This window comes from Trachymyrmex septentrionalis, unplaced genomic scaffold, assembly GCF_001594115.1.
Source record: "Trachymyrmex septentrionalis isolate Tsep2-gDNA-1 unplaced genomic scaffold, Tsep1.0 scaffold131, whole genome shotgun sequence".
Lineage (NCBI taxonomy): Eukaryota > Metazoa > Arthropoda > Insecta > Hymenoptera > Formicidae > Trachymyrmex > Trachymyrmex septentrionalis.
The window spans coordinates 2,493,906-2,517,678 of NW_017304450.1; the positions used below are offsets into that span (position 1 = coordinate 2,493,906).

Below are 23,773 nucleotides of genomic sequence, written 5' to 3' on the forward strand. Positions count from 1 at the left end.
AGTGCATCCCATTCTTGCGATTGAACAAGACCGGGGAATCCCTGCGAAAACGCATTTGGATTTATGCGGGTGATATTTCATCCTTTCCGGAGGAAGGTGAAAGACCTCTCGAAAGATCTCGCGCTTCCGAAATGAAGAAGCGGCTGCATGAATGCGCTGCACACAACAATGCGCGTGATCTCCTTTTCCAAGTGCCGATTTGTGCCAAGGGCGATAAAAGATCGACCAGCAGTCGAGAACAGTAGACGCGATTTCTCTCCGGGTTGAGTCATAATGCGAGTACGCCGCCGATGGACGCACCTTTTGTGTATCCGGCTGCCAACAGCACCCGTCGTCGAATCCCGATGAGCAGCCTAATTAAGCTGCGTGTAAACTACATTGCGAGAAATCTGGGATCTGAAACAGAGGTCTACGGTTTCGAAACAAGAGCGCGCGACAAGAGATGTACTATTAATTATAATTAAAATACGTAACGATAATTAACCTAAACAATACAAGCGTATTGTTCGAGATAATTATCATTACGTATTTTATGTAATGTATCAGTCACAGAGACGTTTTTTAAAAGCACTCTAATCCTTTTAAAACACACTTTACATCTCATTCAGACTTCTGTTGTTCGAAACACGTATTTAGTGTTATTTAATCATCAAAATGCAAATATTCTTTGTTGAACGTAACGTTACTCGATCATCAAATACAACGTGTTCGACCAACATAATACAAACGTGGAGCCAACTCGTAAATCGGTAAAATGTGCTTCCGTTGATGTCGTTACGTGACGTATCAGCGTGTTATCCTACTCTTTCCGACCATCGTTTGTCGACTTGCATCGTTGACACGGATTTTCACTACGATAGTGCGGCTGTCGAAGAGGAGAAAAAAAAAGTCACTGGGGAATGTCGCGACTTGATTACACGAACGTACCGTGTCCTCCGTGTCGTCTCTAACGTGCGCATCGGCACCGTCCATCCGACGTTGCTCGACCTTGAAACGACCGGCAGGGACTCGAGAGAGGTTTCGCCTTGGGTAATCGGTGCCGCGGACTCGAAAACTAGGCCTGCGCCCGCGGTGACGTCGCCGCCGCCGCCGCCGCCGCGCGGAATCGCGCCTTCATGTACAGTGGTTTTTCAACCAGCACAGTCGTGGGACCGCAGTAAGTGCACCGCGAGCACGCTCCTTGAATGCCTTGATTCCCGCGAACGTTACTTAAAATAGGATGTTTTTAAAGAACGATCCCTCGAGCCTCAGTTGGCTCTAACAATTTAATCGGAACGGCTTTAGGCATCAAAGGATAAGGCTCTTTCAAATAAAGTTTGAGATTTTGATTGTCGTTAATACCCATTTCTAACAATGTAGATTAGCTTTAATCTTGGTCTAACTTACTTTTTATCTTCTTCCTAGTTGTAAAAGTTGGAAAAAGATAAAGAGTAAGTTAGAGTTGGTTACCAAGTTAATCTGTGTATTGATGTATGGAAACGAGGGTAAAACGAATTGTATAATTGAGTCGATTGAAAAAAATCGTGATAAGATAAGAACGTTGAACGTACGAATGCCAACTCTTATCTTTAATGTCTACTACTATCGACATAGATCAATTTGGTTTGACTTAACTTAGAATTGGAAAAAAAAAAAAATGAAGGCTACGTTAAAGTCAATCTACATTTTGGTAAAAATGGACATAGAAGCGTCGTACGAAAAATGGTTGAAGAACACTGAGGCTGACGACGCCGTAGCCCGCGGAGGAGGCGGCGAGAGGGACAGATACGGAGGAGGACGAGGAGAAGGAGAAGGAGGCGCGTTCGCGGTAACGAAACAAATAGGCCGGCGACTTTCACCGCGCGACCAAGAGCGACTGTGTGCGGTGGCGGAGGTGCAGACCAGCGCACAGTCAGATCCCCACAGTCTCCTCCGAGAGACAGCCACAGCCGTTCTTGGGGCCCGCGTGTGTGTATCATCGTTGCTCCGTCTGTCCTCCCGTTTCCACGACGGGCCCGTGCTGCCGAGATAGCGGATGGTGATTTAATTTCTCCGGGAAAAACCAGGCACGTGGTGCTACGGAGGTGCGCGCCATACCGCCTTCATTTTTCAATTCTTATCCGCGCGCCCACACGTGACCATTCGCCACCATTCGGACCAGTCGAAAAAATCCTACGGCGGCATTTTTGCACTCCGTGTCACCCGCGGTGAGCTCTTTCTCTCTTTCTCGTTTCTTCGGCGAGACTGCCAGGTGGTAGCGAACGATCCGCCGCACTGCTCCGCCGCCTTCCAGTCTCTCTGGACCGGTTCGCGTCTTTGGGCTCCGGTGAATTGAGAGATTCGTATGTGCCGCGCGATTGGTATATTCTCGTATCGCCCGCTGATAGACGGTACCAACGGCATGCGTCCCCGAGGACACCGTCGATGGTAGAGAAAGAAAGAAAGATAGAAAGAGATCGTACGAGGGCCTGAAAAAGAAAACGCTCGCTTTGGCATGAGAGAAATGCACGGGCGTGAATCAGGCGAGAACGAGTGACACATGATGACACGACGACGGCCGCCGCCGGCCCGCAGCATCGCGCCGCTCTGCGCGATCGCTTGGGCATTCTGGGCCGTATTACCCGCTGAAACCGGTAAGTACAATCGCCGTTATCATTCCGGCACCTATTATTGTAAGTTGTCTCGACGTTCACAAAAGGGAGCTGCCGAAATGGTCGTAACACGAGGCTCTGAGTTTGAATGCCAAATTTTTTATACTATTAATGTATCGTAACTTCTGATAACGCAAAAAGTAATTTAGTAATAATTTTTAACAACTACTCGCAATATTTGTTATTATAAAATAGATGTGTATTATTATATATGAATTATTTAAGTTGTCTGTTAAAATAAATTTAATAATCGCGCTCAAAGAATTATATCCGCGAGACTGCATAAATAATAATTCTCAATCTTATAAGTGTCATCTAGGGAACCATAATTAATTCGATAAAACACGGCATAACAAATTTGAATAAAAATCCGAAAGCGAAATAAAAATATACATTAATATCATGTTAATTTAATTTATGATAAAAAATATTTACGAAAGTTACGGACCAAATCGGAACGAGAGATGGAAATTTTACGGTAGATTTAGAGCTCGTTAAATACTCGTTCTATACTTTTAACCCACTTTCGATTATTTGCACATACATTTTGCCCCGAATACCCTAATCATATTTTCAAAACAGGAAAGCGTTACGCTCTTCTAATAATTAATTAAAGAACAGAGAAATCATATTTTACGTACTGAACTCGTTGCTCATCGGATTATTAACTCTCACTTTAATTTAACGTGATGTCAATATCGGTAATCAATTGTTCGTTCAGCGAGCAATATCGCTATATTGTAAAATTTCGAAAAATTAGAGAATTTATTTATATAAAGTAAGCCTATTTTAGGAGCAGGGCACAGCCATGCGGTCAATAAACAGAGATACGATGGATTTTTTAACAATCTAGCACATCCTGATTGGGGTGCAATTGGCAAGTATTTGAATTTGTGTACTAAAATCCAATATATACCTTCGCTGTTTTATTACAATATTACGCACGTCAGGGTTGTCATTTTATTAAAATCTACGCGTTCTTTTCACTGAATAAATTTACTAGTGAAAGCATTTCGAAACATCTCAACAAATTATTAGAAAAAAAAAAAAAAATTTCCACGTTTTATTCAATTTTTTATTGACAATAGTTAATTAAAAATTAATCTCGTATTTATACATAGCTTTTTTGAGACTCAATAATTCTCAAGAAGTAGAAAATTTCTCTTAAATAGGTTTTGACAAGATTACTATTGCAATTATCTCTCGAAGCTTTTGACGTCAAAATGACGACAAAATGACGTATCAGGGATTCTTTTACGCGAAAATTATATATTTGTTTAATTAAATTTACGCTTTATCAATTTTCCATCGAATATTCAAGTAAGAAAGGGCATCAGAACTAATCAATCATAAGAATGATGCGAAAAATCTTAGGAGAGTTGATGAGACATGAAAGTGATGACCCCGCGATTATATTTCTACATGATACAGCGAAGGTGATTGTCCATGGAAAGTTATCCTAATACTAGTCGCATGTACCTCCATAGACAGTAGGCTAATCCGAAAGATTCCGGCGGCATACTCCGATGGTGTGTATGCGATGGCTGGCCAAGACAGGCCATCTCCTCGGAAGCTCAGCGATCTATTCATGCAGGGCGACGATGGCCTGCCGTCGGTGAAAAATCGAACCGCATTGTTCGCTTTCTTCGGTGAGAATAATTACGGATAATAATATATAAGTAGAGTCAGACAAAAAGCAGGAAATCGTCGAACAGTCCTAAAAAAATATAAGTGGTTTTTTTATTAGTACTGAAAAAGGCAAGAAAGAAAAAAGTTGTTAAATTGATACCTTAATAGACACTTTTTAGAATTTTTATAAACAAAGAACACTTACAAAAATTTGCTTTATTTTATACCTAAAATATTTGCTTATATAATGACAAAATGTATATTTAAAAATCTTTGATTTAATAAAAAAAAGAAAATCATTTTTATTTTTATGTAAAATGTCTTATATAAATATATAAATCTTGGCTTTTCTATACGTAAGCATATTTAATTTTATATAAAAAAATATACTTAAAATTTAAGCGCTGAGCATTCAAAGCTCCGTGCTAAATTATGTCATCAAGAAATACTGACATTTTTAATCCATACTATATAATAAAAATTATTTAACAATAAGACAGGGATAAATTTCTACGTAGATTACCATCAATCACGCCACGACTGTGCATCTCAGTATGATTTTATCTACAGCGTGGATATTATATTACTTGCCTTATACAATCCTCATTTGTCTAAAGGCGAACACGTACACGTGCACAGGCACAGTTAATTGTCACGTCTGTCAACGTCTGTTGCCTCGTAGTTCGCCGCGAAAAAAAAAAATGCACGATATTATATAAACCAATCCAAGAGATCGGATAAATTCGCGACGCATGCGACATACCGTAGATCTTCCTGCCGGAAGATCGTACGCGACTCGCGACATCCTCGAACGGTGAATCTTTTCAGGACAGCTGGTCACGTCGGAGATAATCATGGCCAGCGAAAGTGGTTGCCCCATAGAATTTCATCGAATCGACGTGGACAAATGCGATCCGGTTTTCGACAAGGAGTGCCAAGGTAACAAGTACATTCCATTCCTCCGAGCGGATTACGACCGTCAAACCGGGCGCAGCCCCAACAGCCCGCGGGAACAGGTAATTCCCGCTTTTCTCGAGCGTGCCGGGTCAATCTAGCGCCCCGCGAATCACTTCACGGCCTTACTTCCGGGAGCGGAATAGACTTTCGACTTTATCTGACTTTCGCCGGTTATGATAACGATATCGGACGTCCGAATCGATCTCTATCTAAATTACAGTCACGTTTAATGATCTATCGCTGGATACCACGGCGATAGGTCATTCTCGTTGCGAAACACAATATTCGTTTTACTTTTTTTTTCTTTTTTTTTTTTTTCTTCTCAATCGAGAGCGGTTAAACGCTTCGCCGATCCCCAAGACAGCGATCCGTGAGAAGTAGCTCTGAATACGTGAGATTGCAGATAAATAAAGTCACGAGCTGGATCGATGGCAGCTTCGTCTATTCGAGCAGCGAGGCGTGGGCCAATACAATGCGCGCGTTCGAGAACGGCAGCCTCCTCATGGAGCAAAGGAGACAATTTCCCGTGAGGAACACCATGCGCGCGCCCCTCTTCAATCACGCGGTGCCGAACGTTATGCGAATGCTCAGCCCGGAGCGGCTATATCGTAAGCGAGGATCTACGTGTATAAATTTATCCTATAAATAACCCGAAGACTTTCTCAAGAAATTCATAATCGCGCTCCGCCTAGCTGAATATTATCTAACTGATTTTTAATCACGCACTGTAATTCTTTTCTCAATTCCTTTCATTCGGCAAACATCTCGGTTGAATGATAAGATCTCGAGATACCTATGAACATTTTTTTCAAATGGAAAATGATTCTGTCTATACTTAGCTAGAAAGTTTAACTGACGAAAACACTTCGTTTTCACTTGCTTATTCTCATGGAATTCTTTTAATATTTATAAAAATTTCTTATAATTTTTATACAGATTTTTCATTTATTTTTTAACAAACTTATGGAAAAATTTCTGAAAAATATTTTTTTTTAATTCTTCAAATTCGGTAAATTTTTTTTTTCGGAAATTCTGTAGGAAAGATGTAGATTTTCTTAGCATATATCTAAGAAACTTTTTTAAAAAAAGTTACAAAATTATACATAAATTCGAAAAAATTTTAAAAAATCATATGTATAGAAAATTTTAAGAAAAATTTTCATCGCAATATCGATATACTTTTGAGAAAAAAATTGATTTTACTTATTAATTATGTGATGCGAAATTTGCGGTACAGCCCGATGTATACATAATTTTGCCAGCATTCACTTTCTTATTGAAAATATCGTTCCCCGCATGTTTTAGCAACATAGTCGTTCGATACTTGCATAATTTGATTCTTCCTACTAATTAAGTATTATGTTATTATACGCGATCGTTGCTGCGCGCCGATCCGTTGAGACTTTTTTGCACTATTACTCATAATTTTTCCATTAACCGCATGCGCTTCGTGCCTATTCTATTACGTCGCGCGTTTTTAACTTTCCCCGCAATCAATGTTCTGATTCTTGCGAAAGTAACCTAATAATTAATTATATTGCACAGTCCTCGGGGATCCGAGAACGAATCAGCATCCACCGTTACTGGCTTTAGGAATCTTGTTCTATCGATACCATAATGTCTTAGCGGCTCGCGTGCAGAGAGAGCATCCCGACATGTCCGACGAAGAAATTTTTCAGAAGGCACGTCAGATGGTCATCGGAACGATTCAGGTGGATAGCAATTTATCTATAATTTTCTCTCAACGACAGACAGTAAAAAATAAAGACGCGGTATTGCTTCTAGCGCGAAAAGAGAGTTACAAACAGAAGTAAAATTGCTTACTAATTACATAAAATGTTTGTAGTAAACTTTTGTAAAAATCTTGGTATTTGAATAGTGTTGTTTTGAACTTCGCAACTAAATTTATTATACATAATTTGCATTTCCCGCTCGCGAAACGTTGCTTCCCGGCACGTGAGGTTTTTCTACCTTTTTACAGAACATAATCCTTTACGAGTATCTTCCGGCATTGCTAAACGAGGATCTTCCTTCGTACACTGGTTATAAACCTGACTTGCATCCGGGTATTAGTCATATCTTTCAAAGCGCCGCATTTCGTTTTGGTCATACTCTTATACCGCCTGGCATATATCGGCGAAATGAAAATTGCGAATACAGGAAGACCAACACAGACCAGCCAGCTATAAGACTTTGTTCTACGTGGTGGGACTCAAACGTGAGTCTATTTATATTTTCACGGTAAACTTTTTGAAAGATACTCAACTTCAGACAGAGATTACTTTTCATATACGGATATTTTTAATTACATTTTACTTATTAGTTATATCAATTATTACGATACAATTCTCGTAATTCAATGTTATATTAATTAACTATATAAACTTTTGAAATAATTATTATTAATTATTAATATTGGATAATTATTACTTTTTTATAATTTGTGTTTTAATTTCTTTTATTTAATAATTTTTGATTATTTTTAGTCTTTATATATATATAAAAAATTCGGGAAAAAATTATTAAAATATTTAATTCTTTAAATACTTAAGAATTTTAAAACATTTCAATTATATTATAATTGTCGATATTAAACTTGAATAATTATTATTAACAACACTTTTTTTTAATTATCTAAGCAGTTTTTTAATAATCTTCGATTACTTTAATTTTTCAGAATGTTTGACTTAGGAGCAAATTGTTCAAAATGTTCAAAAAGAGTAAATTTAAAAAAATTGTAAAATCATTTTCCTTGAATTTTTCTTGCAAGAGAAATTGACTCACTTAGTTTGTTAAAAATTATTGTCGTTGAAAATGTAGCTTCAAGTTCTGGAACATCAATGTGATCTAATTATTACATTAAATTCTTATGAGGTTTGTGATCATATTAAACATAGATGCTGCTCACAGGAGGTTTTAGCTAACAGCACGATCGAGGAGCTGATCATGGGCATGGCGTCGCAATTGGCGGAGAAGGAAGATAATCTTCTCGGTACTGACATCCGAAACAATCTCTTTGGCCCCATGGAATTTTCGCGCCGAGACCTCGGCGCCCTGAACATCATGCGAGGTCGCGACAATGGTCTTCCAGACTACAATACAGCCAGGATGAGCTTCAAGCTAGCCAAACGGAAAACATGGAACGAGATCAATCCAGAATTATTCAACAAAAATCCGTCGTTGCTGCGTACCCTCATTGAGATTTACTCGAACAATCTCAACAACGTCGACGTCTACGTCGGCGGAATGCTCGAATCCAAGGGTGGCCCTGGCGAGCTCTTCACCACGGTCATAAAGGAACAATTCCTCCGTTTGCGGGACTCCGATAGATTCTGGTTTGAGAACGAGGAAAATGGGTGAGTGAATTAGTTTTCGTAACAATTATATTAACATTTATGCATGTCGATTTTCCTTTTTCCAATAATGGAGCCTAACTGTTTATTTCTTGTACGGTCTTTGAAATAAATTATATGAGATATATACGAAATCAATGTAATTATAGGAGTTTTTTACGCGCGATTTTATTCAATTTTAGCATTTTTACGAAAAATGAGATAGAGGAAATCCGTCGTATTACTCTTTGGGACGTGATCACGAACGCGACCGGTATACCTCTCGGCGCGATCCAAAGACAAGTCTTCGTTTGGCAAGACGGTGATCCATGTCCTCAACCATTCCAATTGAATTCGACAATGCTCGAATCTTGCGTCCCCCTACAGCGCTACGACTACTTTGAGGTAATCAGTTCAATCAGTTGTATCGAACTTATTTCTTAACTATCTTTCGAAAGTTATCTTGCGATAACTTTTTTAATAACTCGATTTTTTAAATTAAATTAAGATAATTTTACTTTTTCTTTTTGTTTTAATTGCTATTCTGGAACTATTTAAATATTTTCTCTTTACATTGGATAGTACGTCTTTACTGATTTTCATTAATTAAATTGAGATAATTTTATTCTATTTTTTTCTTTTCTTTTTTAAAATACAGTTCTGGAGCATTAACTCTTAACAATTTTGATCATTTCCGACATTCTATTTTTGTTATATTGAATAAAATGACATCTTTAATATTCAAATTTGTATGATTAAATTTAGATAATCTTATTTTGTTTTCTTTTTTGAAAAATTGCGATTTTTGGGATATCAACTCTTAGCAACTGTAAGCTTTTCCGATATTCCATTTTTGTTACTAGATAAGAAAACCTTTATAATGTTTTTATTTTAGTAATTAAATTCACAAATAATTTTATTATACTTCTTCTTTTTTTAAAATTGCGATTCTCAAACACTAAAGACTATGGTATACAAAAAAATTAAGCAGTAAAATATAAGCATTAAGCAATATATACTCGTATACAGTTTGGATTTGTTAAATTCTTGCGAGCTTTTCTGACATTCCTTTTTGTTATGTTGAACAAAATTCTTGGATAAAGAAAATACTATTTTACTATTTTTTTAACATAATATTTAATAAATACTCATTATAGGGTAGCGAACTCGTCTACATTTACGCGTGCGTGTTCCTCGGTTTCGTTCCGATCCTTTGCGCCGGTGCCGGGTACGGATTGGTGAAACTACAGAATAGACGGCGGCGTAGATTGAAAATACTTCAAGAGGCAATCCAAAAGCGAAGCGATGGTCGGATCTGCGTTGATAAGATGATTGTACGTGAGTGGCTGCACGCAAACCATCGCCGTCTCGTGAAGGTGAAATTCGGACCGGAAGCGGCATTGCATATCGTTGATCGAAAAGGGGAGAAACTACGAACGTTCGATTTCAGCGGCGTTAACACCATAACTATGGAAGAATCACAGGTATCTTTTTATTATTGCAAAAATAAATAATAATCTTTTAATGACATTAAAAAATTACTTGTCATTAAATTCTTTATCTAATTTATAAAATAATATATCTTTTTTGAATTAATTTTCTGAAACAAAGGACGTAATTCTTGCTTTTTATCTTCACGTCTGCTTAAAATTTTTAATTTAAAATATAAAAAAATAAATAAATTTTAATTACCAATAGATATGTTTAATGTTGAAAATTGAAATAAACGCGAGAGAATCGATAAATAAACAAATATATGGATCATTTTTTTTATTAGGAAAAAATTTGTATTTATTTTCTCCCTCTCCTCCTCCCCCCAAAAATCCATAAAGTCTCTAATGTTGAAAAATGTTCATAATAACAACTATCCTATATCTATGAAACAATCTAAATTGCGTTTCTGAAATCTGAAATTATATCACAACTACAATTTAAGAAATTATTAATTGCATCATCCGGTAATTATATTTTATTGACTACTCAAAATTACGTCGCAAATTCTACGCTTCATTAAGTAACAGCTGACTCTTTAACGTCACGTCGCATTCGATAATTACAATATTAATCGCTGTTTCAGGAGAGCGAAACCGGACATCGTAAAGCCCTAGTGCTGTTACGTATACCGCGTGATTACGACCTTGTCCTTGAACTCGATTCGTTGGCTTCGCGTAGAAAGTTCATTGCGAAATTGGAGGCGTTTCTGGCGTCACAAAAAAAGCATTTCACACTCACGCCAATTGCAAGGGATATTATGCTGGCAAAAGCGGAAACCAAGGAGCGCCGGCAAAAGAAGCTCGAACAGGTTTGTCTCTCCTTCTCACGGGTATACATTTATGAATTATGTATACGCAGCTCCGTTCACCATCGAAACGTGGATTAATATCTCATGAAGAAATAATTTCTTAATTGATAAAAAAAAAAAGATAAATATGGACGTATAATTATATATGAAAATATATAGGTTCTATATAATTTATTTCGCTCTCCTATTTCAAGAGCGTATCAAAAGAGCTTTTTTTTGTGAATTATTTCCATGAATGGATTAGACAAACATTACTCATTTTACAAAAAATGAACTAATTTAACTTTATAAAAAAAAATCGAAATCTTTACAACTCAAAAGGGATTTTTTAAAGGTTCGTCAAATAAAAATCGCATTTGATTATGTCATGAATATATTCTTTTTATCTATGTTATCTGATTCGTCAATAATTTTCGGTCAAATTGAAAAATAGTTTATCTCATTTTCTGAGAAATTTAATTTTTTTAAAATTCAATAAATAAAAAAAAAACGGTCAAATAATTAAATAAATTAAACAATATAATATAGGGCTAATATTATGTATGATTATATTGGTTAATTAATTTTTTTAGTTGTGTCACTTTTAAAATAAGGGAGCAAAATAATTCGCTCCACACGCTTGTTATACTACACACAAATTTATAGTATTAATTATATACACGAATGGAAGAATTATGACATTTCCCGATAACAACTGCGAAATGCTGTTAGTTCTTCAGAGAAGCGTACGCGTTGACTTTCGGTTTACGGCCCGGCGAACGAAGGCGGCGGTCTGAAGACAGTGACACCGGAGAGGTCGTCACGGTAATGCGCACATCGCTTTCCAAGAGCGAGTTTGCGAGTGCTCTCGGCATGCGGCCCGACGCAGTCTTCGTGAAGAAAATGTTCAACATCGTGGACAAAGACGGCGACGGCCGGATTTCTTTCCAGGTATAATTGTCGCTCGCTTCATCGAAGCTGCGCTTTTACCATTTTGTCTGAATATAACTTCCTTACCTTGTCTGACGATCATCAGCGAAGAGCGATTCGAATTTCAGGAATTCTTGGACACGGTCTTACTGTTCTCACGTGGTAAAACCGAGGACAAGCTGCGTATCATCTTCGACATGTGCGATAAGGATAGCAACGGCGTGATCGACAAGGAAGAACTGTCGGAGATGCTGAGGTCGTTGGTGGAAATAGCGCGTACCACCAGTCTCTCGGATGATCACGTCACGGAATTGATCGACGGCATGTTCCAGGTGCGCTTTTATTATTTTCACTTCATTATGGTAGCTTAATAGTTATTTTAAAATGTCTTTTGTCATCGTCGCGGTAACTGCTAAATCCCTTATTAATCAGGACGCTGGACTCGAGAGGAAGGACTACCTCACGTACAACGATTTTAAATTGATGATGAAGGAATATAAAGGTGATTTCGTCGCGATCGGTCTCGATTGCAAAGGTGCCAAGCAGAATTTTCTCGACACATCGACGAATGTTGCTCGCATGACCAGCTTTCACATCGATCAACTACCCCCGGAAGATTCGAAGAGCTGGACTCGAAAGCAGTGGGATGCCATATCGACTTTTCTCGAAGAGAACAGGCAGAATATATTCTACCTCTTTGTGTTTTACGTGGTCACCATAGCTCTCTTTGTCGAGAGATTTATTCGTGAGTATTTAATCGATCTCAAAGTAGAACAAAAATTCAAAACACGTCTAAATATACTTCGATTTTTCTAGACATCTTTGAATATATGATTATATAGTTTATTATATTAATATAATCATATTATATATAATAATATATTATATTATGTTATATAATTATTGTAATTTTTCCTAATTCTTTTGAATATATGATTTGTTCAGAAAGCATTCTGTTCGTTTGCTGCAAAATTTCAATCTCTTGCCTTTTTTTCGCAGATTATTCTTTTATGGCAGAACATACGGATCTCAGACATATAATGGGCGTGGGAATCGCCATAACCAGAGGATCAGCAGCCGCACTGTCCTTCTGCTACAGTCTCCTGCTATTAACAATGTCGCGTAATCTGTTGACGAAGCTGAAGGAATTCTCGATTCAGCAGTACATCCCGCTGGACTCGCACATACAATTCCACAAGATCGCAGCATGTACGGCACTTTTTTTCTCTGTGCTGCATACGGTCGGTCACATAGTCAACTTTTATCACGTTTCTACGCAACCGATAGCTCATCTTCGCTGCCTCACCAGTGAAATCAGCTTTCCCAGCGACGCGCGGCCTACTATCTCTTTTTGGCTGTTCAGAACAGTGACCGGTAGGTGTTCTCGCCAAAGATTTCACAATTTCATTGGACATTCGGAACGTTGACATGATTCCCTTATTTCGCTCTTGTTGCAGGTTTAACCGGTATTCTTCTTTTCGTCATCATGACGATTATTTTCGTCTTCGCACATCCAACCATACGACAGAAAGCCTACAAGTTCTTTTGGTCGACGCATAGTCTCTATGTAGTACTATATGCATTATGTCTTATCCATGGTTTAGCCCGTTTGACAGGCGAACCGCGATTCTGGATATTCTTCGTCGGCCCGGCAATCATTTACGCGCTAGATAAAGTAATTTTATACCCGCTTTTTCGGAAAGTAGAACAGTGACAAAGAAAAAGAACAATTCCCTTTTTTACACGTATATATGCATCACACCCGTAATCACACATAATTATAAAATTTATTAATTATGTATGGAGATCATGCATGACGTAACATGTTACGTATTATCTCACATTTAATGGAAATCGTCTTTTGTCGCTAAAATTATTTGATTTGAATTATTAATGCAACATAAAAATAACATCAAGCGCCGAAGAGTGTTATCAGAGCACTGATTTCAGGTCGTCAGCTTGAGAACTAAATACATGGCTCTGGATATCATCGAGACGGAATTACTCCCCTCCGACGTAATAAAGATCAAATTCTACAGACCTCCGAACTTAAAGTACCTGTCGGGTCAGTGGGTACGTCTCGCCTGCACTGCCTTCAGGTCTAATGAATTTCATTCTTTCACGCTGACTTCCGCGCCACACGAGAATTTTCTATCGTGCCACATAAAAGCTCAAGGGCCGTGGACGTGGAAGCTCCGTAATTACTTCGATCCTTGTAACTATAACCCGGAGGATGATCATCCGAAGATTCGTATAGAGGGTCCGTTCGGTGGAGGAAATCAGGATTGGTACAAGTTCGAGGTCGCGGTGATGGTTGGAGGTGGCATCGGGGTGACTCCTTATGCCTCGATGCTCAATGATCTCGTATTTGGAACCTCCACCAATAGATATTCAGGCGTCGCGTGCAAGAAGGTAAGTGCAAACCAAAATAAAAATTAAATGAAGAAAATAATCAAGTGAGGAAAATTTAAAAGACACATCTTTACATAAATATATTTATTTTCTTTATACAAAATGTAATTTATTCTTTATATAAAATATAAATTATTATAGAAAATTTTATAACAAGAATAAGCGGATAAAAAAAATTTATTTATTTTTATTTTATAAAGAAAATTCATAATCGGCGAAATTAGGAAGTAACTTAATTGAATTTAACTGTTTGTGATCCGTTTGAGAAGTATTTCTAAAAATGTATATTCATATTAGAAATTGAAAATACATATTCATATTGAAACTGTTGTTACGGTAAAGTTGATGCAAAAGTGACGATTGCTTCATTATTAGAAAGTACGTTTTACTGTCGAAAGAGAAACGTGAATATGGAATATTGTTGGGATAGATAATCCATTGCGTTAAATTTAACGGCTCATTAAAGTAAGAAAATGCTTCCATTTTTTTATTCGATAATAAATATTGTGTCACTTTCTTTTTATTTTGTATAGGTCTATTTTTTATGGATCTGCCCATCGCATAAACATTTCGAATGGTTTATTGACGTTCTCAGAGATGTTGAGAGAAAAGACGTTACGGATGTGCTTGAAATTCACATATTTATAACGCAATTCTTTCATAAGTTCGATTTGCGTACCACCATGCTGGTAAGCGAATTCATATTGGAATTTTTGTATCCGCGATGGAAAAGTACGCAAAATTTCTCCTTATATTTAATTAATTCAATCGGATTTAATTATTAATAACATTTTGCTTCACATATGTAGTACATATGTGAGAATCACTTTCAGAGGCTATCGAAGAAGAGTATATTCACCGGCCTGAAGGCCATCAATCACTTTGGTCGGCCGGACATGACGTCGTTTTTGAAATTTGTTCAAAAGAAACACAGCTATGTGCGTTCATGATATTTGTTTTTATTAAGAATGCACTCGTTCGGCGCATAGAAGCTCAAGGGATGTTTGAAGAAGATAAAGAGTTAAACGTCCTTCGTGCTTTTGCGCGGCCTGCTAATAATATTGTTGATATTATTTTTTAAAAATATGTTGAATGATTTTATTTATCTATACAGGTTAGCAAAATAGGAGTATTTAGCTGTGGGCCGCGTCCTCTGACGAAAAGCGTCATGTCTGCATGCGATGAAGTTAATAAAACACGGCGGTTGCCGTACTTCATTCATCACTTCGAGAACTTTGGCTAGTCCAATACACTGCTCCCTGTTTGTATGAGATAACGGACTGTCAATGTGTTTGACAACCTTTCTCCACGATTTACATATTTAGAATGTACATATTTATACGCTGAAGCGTTGCTTTTTACTATTTATTATCATGAGTATTATATTTCTTATTTATAAATTCAAAAAAGAAAATCTTTTTCTCCCTATCTTTTTATCTTCCCAAATTAAACACTCTAAAAAACTTAGTTGTAATTTTATTATAATTTATTATAAAATTTATTATATAATTTTTTTAATTATAAAATTATTTATTATAATAAATTATAATGAAATTTCGTCATAGATAAAAAAATTACGCGCGCGCGCGCGTGTGTGTGTGCGTGTGTGTACATATATTTATTTTTACTTTATTATCAAATTTTTTTTTACATTCGTAATTGTAGGGTAAACGCTCTCAAAATGGAATTTCCGCATATGATTCAAATCAGAGACGTCTTGGATTCTCTTTTTTTATTAAATAGTATTAAATAATCATAAAATAAAATACCTATCTAAGTATTTTTAATAGCGTTTAGGAAAGTCGATGAGTATCGTAATTGTCCGTAGCATTTGAGAAATATATTAGGCATTAATGGTTCTGCGCGAGGTTGGCGGGAATGGATACGACCAATTACTCTTGCTGGACTCATCACCAATTTCTTGCGGGAATTCGGACAACTCGTGCGACGTATAGCCTCGATTAATGACACCTTCGGTATCCTCTTTAACGGCATGTCTATTTTGTAGTTTAGATGACAGTTGACTGAAACATTTTTAGAACTATAGAATACAAGAAAAAAAAATTTAATTATAAAGGAAGATAGAAGATTTCAAATTTTGAAGGAAAATTTGCAAATTTATTTCAGGAAAAATATAAAACGGACATTTCTATATTTAAGTGTTATTCACTTTACTATATTAGAAAATTGATTCATAATATAAAACTATTACTATTAAAGATATAAAAATTTCCATTTATACATTTCCAGTGTTTCGCGTTTTATCACGATTAATTCTATAAATTCTGAGAAAATAATCTGTTATTTTTTGGTCTAGTTTTTCTTAGGACACTGTGCTTTACAGGTTGAACTTACAATAGATGATAAAATATGTTACTAAAAAATAACGGCGTAAAAACTGAAATTATTTATATTTTTATCATTTTATGATAACATTTTTCTGTTTTTAGGTTTAATCTGTAAAGCAAAGTATTCTGAGGAAAGAACATGATAAAAAAAATAGCAAAGTGTTTCCTTAGAAGCCATTGTGAAAAAACTCGAAATTTTTAGATCTGTCTTCCGGTGACAGAAAATTTCTATATATTTTTAATAAATTTTCTATTACAAATTAAATTTTTACGTCTTAAATATCGTGTAATAAATAACGTTTAAACGACAATGTGGCAATTTATTCCTTTTCCTGAAATAAATTTGCAAATTTCGCCTCCAATTTAATATACAAATCTCCCTTAAATTCGGCTGATTGTAATGCAAACCTCATTATTCGATCGCCGAACGAATCTTCAATCTTGGGGATTTTCCGCCTAACGTTACGCGTATCGAAACTCTCCTCTATAATGACGTGCCTATCATACGGCGTGTCGTAGTCGACTTCGAGTATGGTCGAGAATTGATGAGGGAAGATCATATCTATAGCTGTTATTATGAGTCCCGCGAAGAGGCACGCAGCACCTGTGAAGAAAAGAAATCACGTACGTATATTTGTACATTGATTGAGTCTTAATAAAGTAATTTCAACACAAGGACACGAACCAGCTGATAACACCAACCAATAATTCCAGCCGAGATTGAAAGAAAGGATCGAGCCCTCGATATGGGCTATCAGAGGTTCACATGGTAAGAGTGTCGTGTAGATCAGGTTTGTTAACAGCATGCATAAACCCGTGAAAATCATGCCGTATGCCCCATATCGCGGTACCACCATAAGTAATAAATTCATCATTAACCACGAGGCAAAGGAGGTCCTGCACAAGAAAGATTCCTCATTTCGCGTACAGGCAATGAGTGGAAAACTCGTATTCATAATCGATTCTTGTATTTAAATGCGTCTTAAATAATGTCTTAAGGTGCTGATATGGCTCTTTGATTGATTATCTTAAGATTATAACATCTTAACATTATATTTAAAACAATCTTAAATAAAAATTGATTATTGATGCCTTCCAGTATAAGACACAGTGTAAAATGGTGTCTACAATAAAATTTTGAGGCGTAAAATTTAAGCTCTAAATCGAAATTACGGCTTAGTTAAAACTGAAATTTTATGTCTTAAAATCTCATAACACAGCGCTTAACACAGTGATTATATTTCATCTCCGTTTAACATTAGCAAACAACAAGCAAAAATGTAATAATTCACTGTGTCTCTTGCTGGAAAGCACTGTATAAATACTAGCCACGGAGCTGCATTGATGTCTTAAAACGTCATTATATAAGATAGTCTTAAAATAAGAATGGACTATAGAGTATTCACATAGTCAGTTTTTACATTTAACCGTTTCTAAATGTAAGACAGTTTTGAAATGTCGTAAATTACAGAGCCGTATTATAGCGTCTTAAAACATTACTTAAGATAATAGACTTGTAATAAAAACGGACTGTAAATACTAAATTATGACTCTCAAAATGATTTCTACGAAAGTATTTCATCACACAGAAGTAATAATATACCATAACATTATCGAAGCATAATATCCAGCTTCGCGATATCGTAAACCCCAAGAAAATCCCTCTTGATGGAGGCTGAAATACTCCGCCAAGGAAACAATGGGAAACGGCGCACCCTGATGAAGAGCCTGCTTGAATGCGCTGGTCATTTCGCCAGAACTCCGCCACCAAAATCTTTCATTGTACTCGACGTCACCGCTCGTCTGCTCATTACTTGGCAATACTGCAACGATAAAATCTACTTGACGTAAGTGGACGAATCGTTGCATAAACATCTGTTCGAAAATTGCAATTTGCAGTGTGCAATCGTAAGTAGAAACACAAGTCAGACGTCAAAACGATATTGAATTGGCTTCAAAATAGATCGTTAAAAGTCAGTTTAATTAATAACTATTTATTTTAACGTTATCTTGACTATCGTTTTATTTCGAATATAGCCCAATAATTTTAATCTTAATTTCCAAGCTTATTACATTCGATCAGTCGTAGCTCGATATCTTCAATTGTAGAAGAGCGTGTAAAAAGTATTCAGATATCTAGCTTTCTGTACTTACGCCTGTATGTTATATTGATGTGCATTAAACCGATGTAACCGCCTATGTCGGCCGTTGCCTTATGCTTGGAGAAAGCGCTGTAAGAGCTGACAATGGTAGCGGAGCTCGTATGCCAGGATGAGCCGTATTGCGCCACTACGCGCGCATAGAGAGCACAGCAATTATTCTTTCGTACGTTAGCGGCATTACATTTGTGATTATCTCGATTAATCATCCCACAAATGGATTTCGCAATTTTATTGATCAGTCGAAGCAATGTCTTTAGAGATAAACTACGCGCGATTTACTGCGAATACTGCAAGCGTTACAGTGGCGTAACTAATGTATAATATTAAATCTCGAAATATTTTTTATTTCAATTATTTACTTGTTCTTTACCTTTTTGAACCTCTCGTGTGTTTAAAAATGATGAACAATACGAGGAAATTGAAATACAGATAACATGATTTAATGCAACAAAAGTATAGAGGAGTTTCACTCAATATTCTTATTTTTCGCTTGCTTCCGATTAATCTTTTCTATTTTTTTTTTATTTTCCCATCGCTGCTTTTTTTATCGGTCTCATCGAACTTCGCGAGGCCGATCAGTTAGTTACGCCACTGGCAGCCAAGGCCCCCCTTGACTTGGAAAGTAGACAAAGTGCACGAACCTTGAATCGTCGCACCCACGAAGAGGCTCAGGGTAACCGTGAGAAATGTGGTTAACCGCTGCGGCGGAAGAAAAACCAGGTTTACACGGCCAGAAGTCGTTAATTAATTTAAATCGTCGGTCACGATCAGGCACGACGGAGGAATAGAAAACTGCTCACCTCTTTCCTGACGCCCGGGAATATGACTAGAAACGCCGCGAACAGGGTGCCGAATATCACGAATACGATGACCAAGGGAACGTCACCGGTGACAGGAGTGCGGTTGCTGTAACTGTAGAGCGTCGGACCGCCGTCGTTGCGAAAGGCATCGAACCATCCCTTCATCTTCCTGGATCAGCTAGTTCCGGCTCGCCGGAATCTGGGCCACTCGAAATGAAAAATTACGTTACCATCCTCGCTCTCGGCAAAGCAAATTGTAGGCTACACGATCAATATTTTCTTTGCCAATCATACTGTACTTTCACTACTTACGCACGCTATTTCAAAGTATTAACTTTTATTTGGAAAAAAAAAAAGCAGCATACAAAAAGCCGCAGATAACGCAGGCTTTGAGAAGATATCTTCTGTTGCTAGGCACTTTATTCAGACACTCTCCTGACCTTTCGCCAGTTGGAGAACACCGGTGGATCTTTATTTACGAATGACATCACCGCGAATGAAAAATGAAGATTTTAATTGACAGGAGTTGTTTCGATATGATTTTTACTGAAATGCTATCTCTCGCAGCCATTGGCGCGATCCAAAAAGGATGGGATGTCGCTCCCGGCTGGCCTTGACACACATGAGTCCCGAAGGAGTTTCTATTCCTTCGAGGGGAGTTTACCTACGACCAGCAGATTTGGACTCAAGGTCGGAGCTGCCAAAACTCTTGCGAAATCCTCGACATGCGTTGAAAGCGCACTCGCGCACTGTGCGACATGTGGGACCGAAGGCGGCGAGTGTACTGGGGCCCTGTGCCCCGAGTGGGTTAACAGGCTCCGCTTGGAAAGCGGCTTCCACCAGCGAACAGACGACCTCGTGCATTACCTGGGAGAGAGAGAGAGAGAGAGAGAGAGAGAGAAGGCAATACCGCGAGTGGGGCTGTCACCGCGATGGTCATCAGCAGGAGAGAACGAGAGAGAAAGGCACGAGGGACGAAGAACGATTAAACGAGAAAGGTCTACATTGAATCAGCTGATCTGATTCCCCTGTTCGCTCCGAGTTGACTTCTGTTGCTCTCCTTTTAAATTTGATATCTCTTATCAATGTCCCATTAAGGAACATAGATATTGGATAATCAAATTCTCTGTTGAACATGAATGTATCAACTTTTAACAACGAACTTTTCGGATCAATTTTAGAACTCAGATTATTTTAATATTAAAAAAAATATATTGAAGAAGTTCTAAATTTATCTTTTTCAATTTTTGACATGCTGTACTGAGAGAAAAGTTTTTGGTATTTGTGATCATAATTTGTGTAAAATAAATGATCGAAAGTTTTACTTTTATAGTTATTATTGCTATAATGTTAGTAAAAATAATTATATTTGTAGTTAATTGTAGTTATTTATATTTTTATATCACAAAGAATATAAAATTGTAGTCGTTTCCGGAGACAATATTCTTCTTAATATAAAAATATAAATATAATTATTATACTAACATTATAGCAGTAATAACAATAAAAATTAAACTCCTTGCCATAATTATTTTACCATGCAATTATAGTCACAAATACTAAAAACTTTTCTCTCAGTATACATCTTCTTTTTTGATTAAGCTTTAATTAAAATTTTATTACAATAGAATAGACCACTCGAAATTAATTAGAAAATATGATAATGCAAATATGTGCATTCTTGAAGTTTAATTCAACAATAGTCACTTCTCTTTATTTATAGCTGTGCACATAAAAATTAACAATTGATTTAAAATTAAACAGAATATATCAATATTCTTTTCTCTTCTTTGTTATTATTCGATAATTCAACGAATCGATTATTAGCGATTTCGTAATGATGATTTTTTTTCGATCTTACGGATCGTGTGGCATGCGGGATGGCATGCGAGTGACATCGATGCCGGCAAACGAGACAACTTTCGTGACAAACGAACGAGAGCTTTCAAAGTTCCCGAAATATTCCCAAATCCCGAATAGCATCTAGGACAATTCGGACTGCCATTTAAATACTCCGCGAGTTGATGACTCGGTTTACAGTCATGAAAATAGAACTGTAGGTCTATTAAGAAATCTTAACTGATTTACAAAAGGTTAATTATCAGAGACAAAGCTATCATTGCAAACTTTATCTTAATAATAAAATTAATAATATACAAGTAAATATTATTTTATTTTTATTTGGTATAATAAATTTGTTACATAATTTAGAGAAATATATGCTAAAAAAGAAATGACTGAATTTACAGCAAATAAAAAGAGTTTTCTCACGATCGATTATAAAATTATTTAATGACTCTTATTTTTACATTTAAATAATATTAAGTAGAAAGTGAAATGATTAAAATAATGTATGAAAAAATGATTTAGACATAGTATATATTAATTACATTATAATAATATATTTGGAAGATAATATATTGCAATCTAATCGTCATAATAATTTTGAAAATAATCCAAGAATTCTATAATTTGTTATTTCATATAAAATAAAAAATTAAATAACTGAATACGTTAGAAATTATTAAAATCTTGCTTTGTAATCCTATAAAATAAATATAGTTTTATGATTCTTTATTTATTCGAAATTACACACTATAACTATTTCTACTACAAAGAGTCCTGATTCACAATTTATTACAATTAATTCAAAATTTATTACGCCAATATACAATCAATCAACATTTAATTCACAACGAATTCACGCTCTTGCAAACAAAGATAACAGTTACGGTTTCTTCCTCGCGCCTAAACCGTTTTAATTTAGCACAAGGTCTTTTTTTCCTCAATAACATCATCACTTCCACTTTCTTTGATGCACAAGAGAACGTTTAGTAGCACGTCGCGATGTCCTCCGATTTGTCGATGTCTAATGAACGAGCATCGTATCGAATCGCATTGAATCGCATTATTCCGGTAGCGGAAGCGCATCGAACCGTATTCCGCTCGTTCTCCGAGGCCGGGTACCGCGGTATGCCGTGTCCAAGCCGGCTATGCTATATCGCCGCCAATAATTCCGCTATTTCGGGCCGTCTAATTTCAGGCCCGGTGACGCTGTGCTTTTAACGGCGGCGTTGATAGTGGAGCATCATCCAGCGTCGACGGTCACCACCACCGCCGCCAGTAATAATCACCGGAACGGTGGTTCGGTGGTAGCGAAACCGCTGCTCGCTGCAGTCTCCTGAAGGCTTGGGCCTCCTACTGCCATCCGACGCTGGTCCTCCGGTCCATAAAGGTAAAATCAACCCTTTCATATTCGTCCTTCTTCGGAGATCTCGATATTTTTTTCACGAATTCGTAATCCTTCCAAAAATAGTAACTAGTAGTCCATTTTGGATTCAATCAGGGAATTAGTCGTGTGCGACATTTGGGCTGCTGTATTTTATAATTGTTAAAATTGATAATTAATTCTGAATTTTTCAATATAATTACTGATACATTTTTTTTTGGGAATACAGTATTCGGTGTCTTTATGATGATTAAAACAAAAAATCTTATATTTGACCTTCTTTAAGCTTAATGTTATATAAAATTAGAATGTTGATGCGTATGAATGTTATAATTATAATAAAGACAAATAGAGATAAAAAGTGAATGATTATTGAATCCTTTTAGGACATTAAACAAAAAAGTAATATTAGACTATGTGATAGTAGTATGTATAATAGAGAAAATTTTTTGGCTTATGTATTTAACATATATATGTATATCTATGGTGCAGATTGATTTTAATTATATAATTTTCAGTGTCAATCTTTCAAAAAAAATTTATAGTACATATATATATATATATATATTTGTGAATTTTAAAAGAGTTAACTATAGAATTATAATGTGAGTTATACGAAGAAGAAATAACTTATTGAAATAACTATTAAAATATCGATTTTTTTGAAATGCGGGACTTGATAAGAACTAATTATGAAAAATGTTCAAAAGCAATTCAAAAGTCTTTGTTGCAAGCAAACAGGATGTTATTCATAAACGTTATTTTTATTTCAAATACATCGTCGGTTCTGGCATACGTACAAAACACACTAAAATTTCTTTACACATTTTCCTTCATAGAAAGATATATTTGTTATAAAATTCAGATTAGTTTTAATTATTATGTTTTATCTTTAATGTATAAAAAGAAAGAAAAGAACAATTTAGAATTAAATTTAATCCTGTTATATTCTAATATAGCGTAGTAATTACATTTATAATTACGTTTATACATTATATCAAAATTTCTAAATGTGCAATTAAAACGGATTTAATTAATTCTGCGTTACTCTCCCCTCCCTCCC

General features: G+C 36.2%; 3 protein-coding genes across 8 annotated transcripts in view; 2 read left to right on the forward strand and 1 right to left on the reverse strand.

The window, feature by feature from the left end:
• The first annotated feature begins 1,876 nt into the window (after positions 1-1,876).
• On the forward strand, positions 1,877-15,535 carry LOC108757049 (dual oxidase). Of its 2 annotated transcripts, XM_018501333.1 has the most exons (20): positions 1,877-2,612; positions 3,424-3,507; positions 4,118-4,279; positions 5,088-5,275; positions 5,620-5,824; positions 6,762-6,928; positions 7,198-7,434; positions 8,127-8,572; positions 8,752-8,953; positions 9,706-10,032; positions 10,626-10,850; positions 11,562-11,780; positions 11,888-12,091; positions 12,192-12,504; positions 12,759-13,133; positions 13,217-13,434; positions 13,710-14,171; positions 14,705-14,860; positions 14,981-15,109; positions 15,286-15,535. In XM_018501333.1, exons 1-20 carry the CDS (start codon positions 2,519-2,521, stop codon positions 15,412-15,414), a joined length of 4,542 nt encoding a protein of 1,513 aa, XP_018356835.1. In that variant the 5' UTR covers positions 1,877-2,518; the 3' UTR covers positions 15,415-15,535. The 2 variants fall into 2 exon arrangements, with proteins under 2 accessions (XP_018356835.1, XP_018356836.1); XM_018501334.1 differs by lacking the exons at positions 1,877-2,612; positions 3,424-3,507 and having other exon boundaries at positions 4,235-4,279; positions 5,093-5,275.
• A 241-nt stretch (positions 15,536-15,776) lies between these two features.
• Positions 15,777-20,276, reverse strand: LOC108756968 (dual oxidase maturation factor 1). 4 transcript variants are annotated; one of them, XM_018501179.1, is made up of 8 exons: positions 20,146-20,276; positions 19,482-19,680; positions 19,323-19,380; positions 18,674-18,808; positions 18,123-18,342; positions 17,205-17,416; positions 16,928-17,123; positions 15,777-16,195 (listed from the first exon to the last, which is right to left on the reverse strand). In XM_018501179.1, the coding sequence occupies exons 2-8, from the start codon at positions 19,644-19,646 to the stop codon at positions 16,015-16,017; spliced, it is 1,167 nt and encodes a 388-aa protein (XP_018356681.1). In that variant the 5' UTR covers positions 19,647-19,680; positions 20,146-20,276; the 3' UTR covers positions 15,777-16,014. The 4 variants fall into 4 exon arrangements, with proteins under 4 accessions (XP_018356681.1, XP_018356677.1, XP_018356680.1 ...); XM_018501175.1 differs by having other exon boundaries at positions 19,482-19,688; XM_018501178.1 differs by lacking the exon at positions 20,146-20,276 and adding an exon at positions 19,794-20,139 and having other exon boundaries at positions 19,482-19,688.
• A 2,280-nt stretch (positions 20,277-22,556) lies between these two features.
• Positions 22,557-23,773, forward strand: part of LOC108757011 — a 15,106-nt gene continuing 13,889 nt past the window's right edge. Inside the window, exon 1 of one of the 2 annotated variants that reach the window (XR_001939876.1) lies at positions 22,557-22,716. The gene's annotated coding sequence lies outside the window, so the exon portion shown is untranslated. The remainder of the gene's footprint in view (positions 22,717-23,773) is intronic. The other variant, XM_018501249.1, reaches the window with a different exon arrangement.

Bases quoted from the DNA above. Each gene is read 5' to 3' on its own strand.
- LOC108757049 (XM_018501333.1), top strand. From the start codon at position 2,519: ATGATGACACGACGACGGCCGCCGCCGGCCCGCAGCATCGCGCCGCTC. The intron at 11,781-11,887 runs GTATAATTGTCG...TTCGAATTTCAG, and splicing joins ACGGCCGGATTTCTTTCCAG to GAATTCTTGGACACGGTCTT. The intron at 12,092-12,191 runs GTGCGCTTTTAT...CTTATTAATCAG, and splicing joins TGATCGACGGCATGTTCCAG to GACGCTGGACTCGAGAGGAA.
- LOC108756968 (XM_018501179.1), bottom strand. From the start codon at position 19,646: ATGAAGGGATGGTTCGATGCCTTTCGCAACGACGGCGGTCCGACGCTC. The intron at 17,417-18,122 runs GTATATTATTAC...TTTCTTGTGCAG, and splicing joins TATGCTTCGATAATGTTATG to GACCTCCTTTGCCTCGTGGT. The intron at 16,196-16,927 runs GTTTGCATTACA...AAAATGTTTCAG, and splicing joins TTCGGCGATCGAATAATGAG to TCAACTGTCATCTAAACTAC.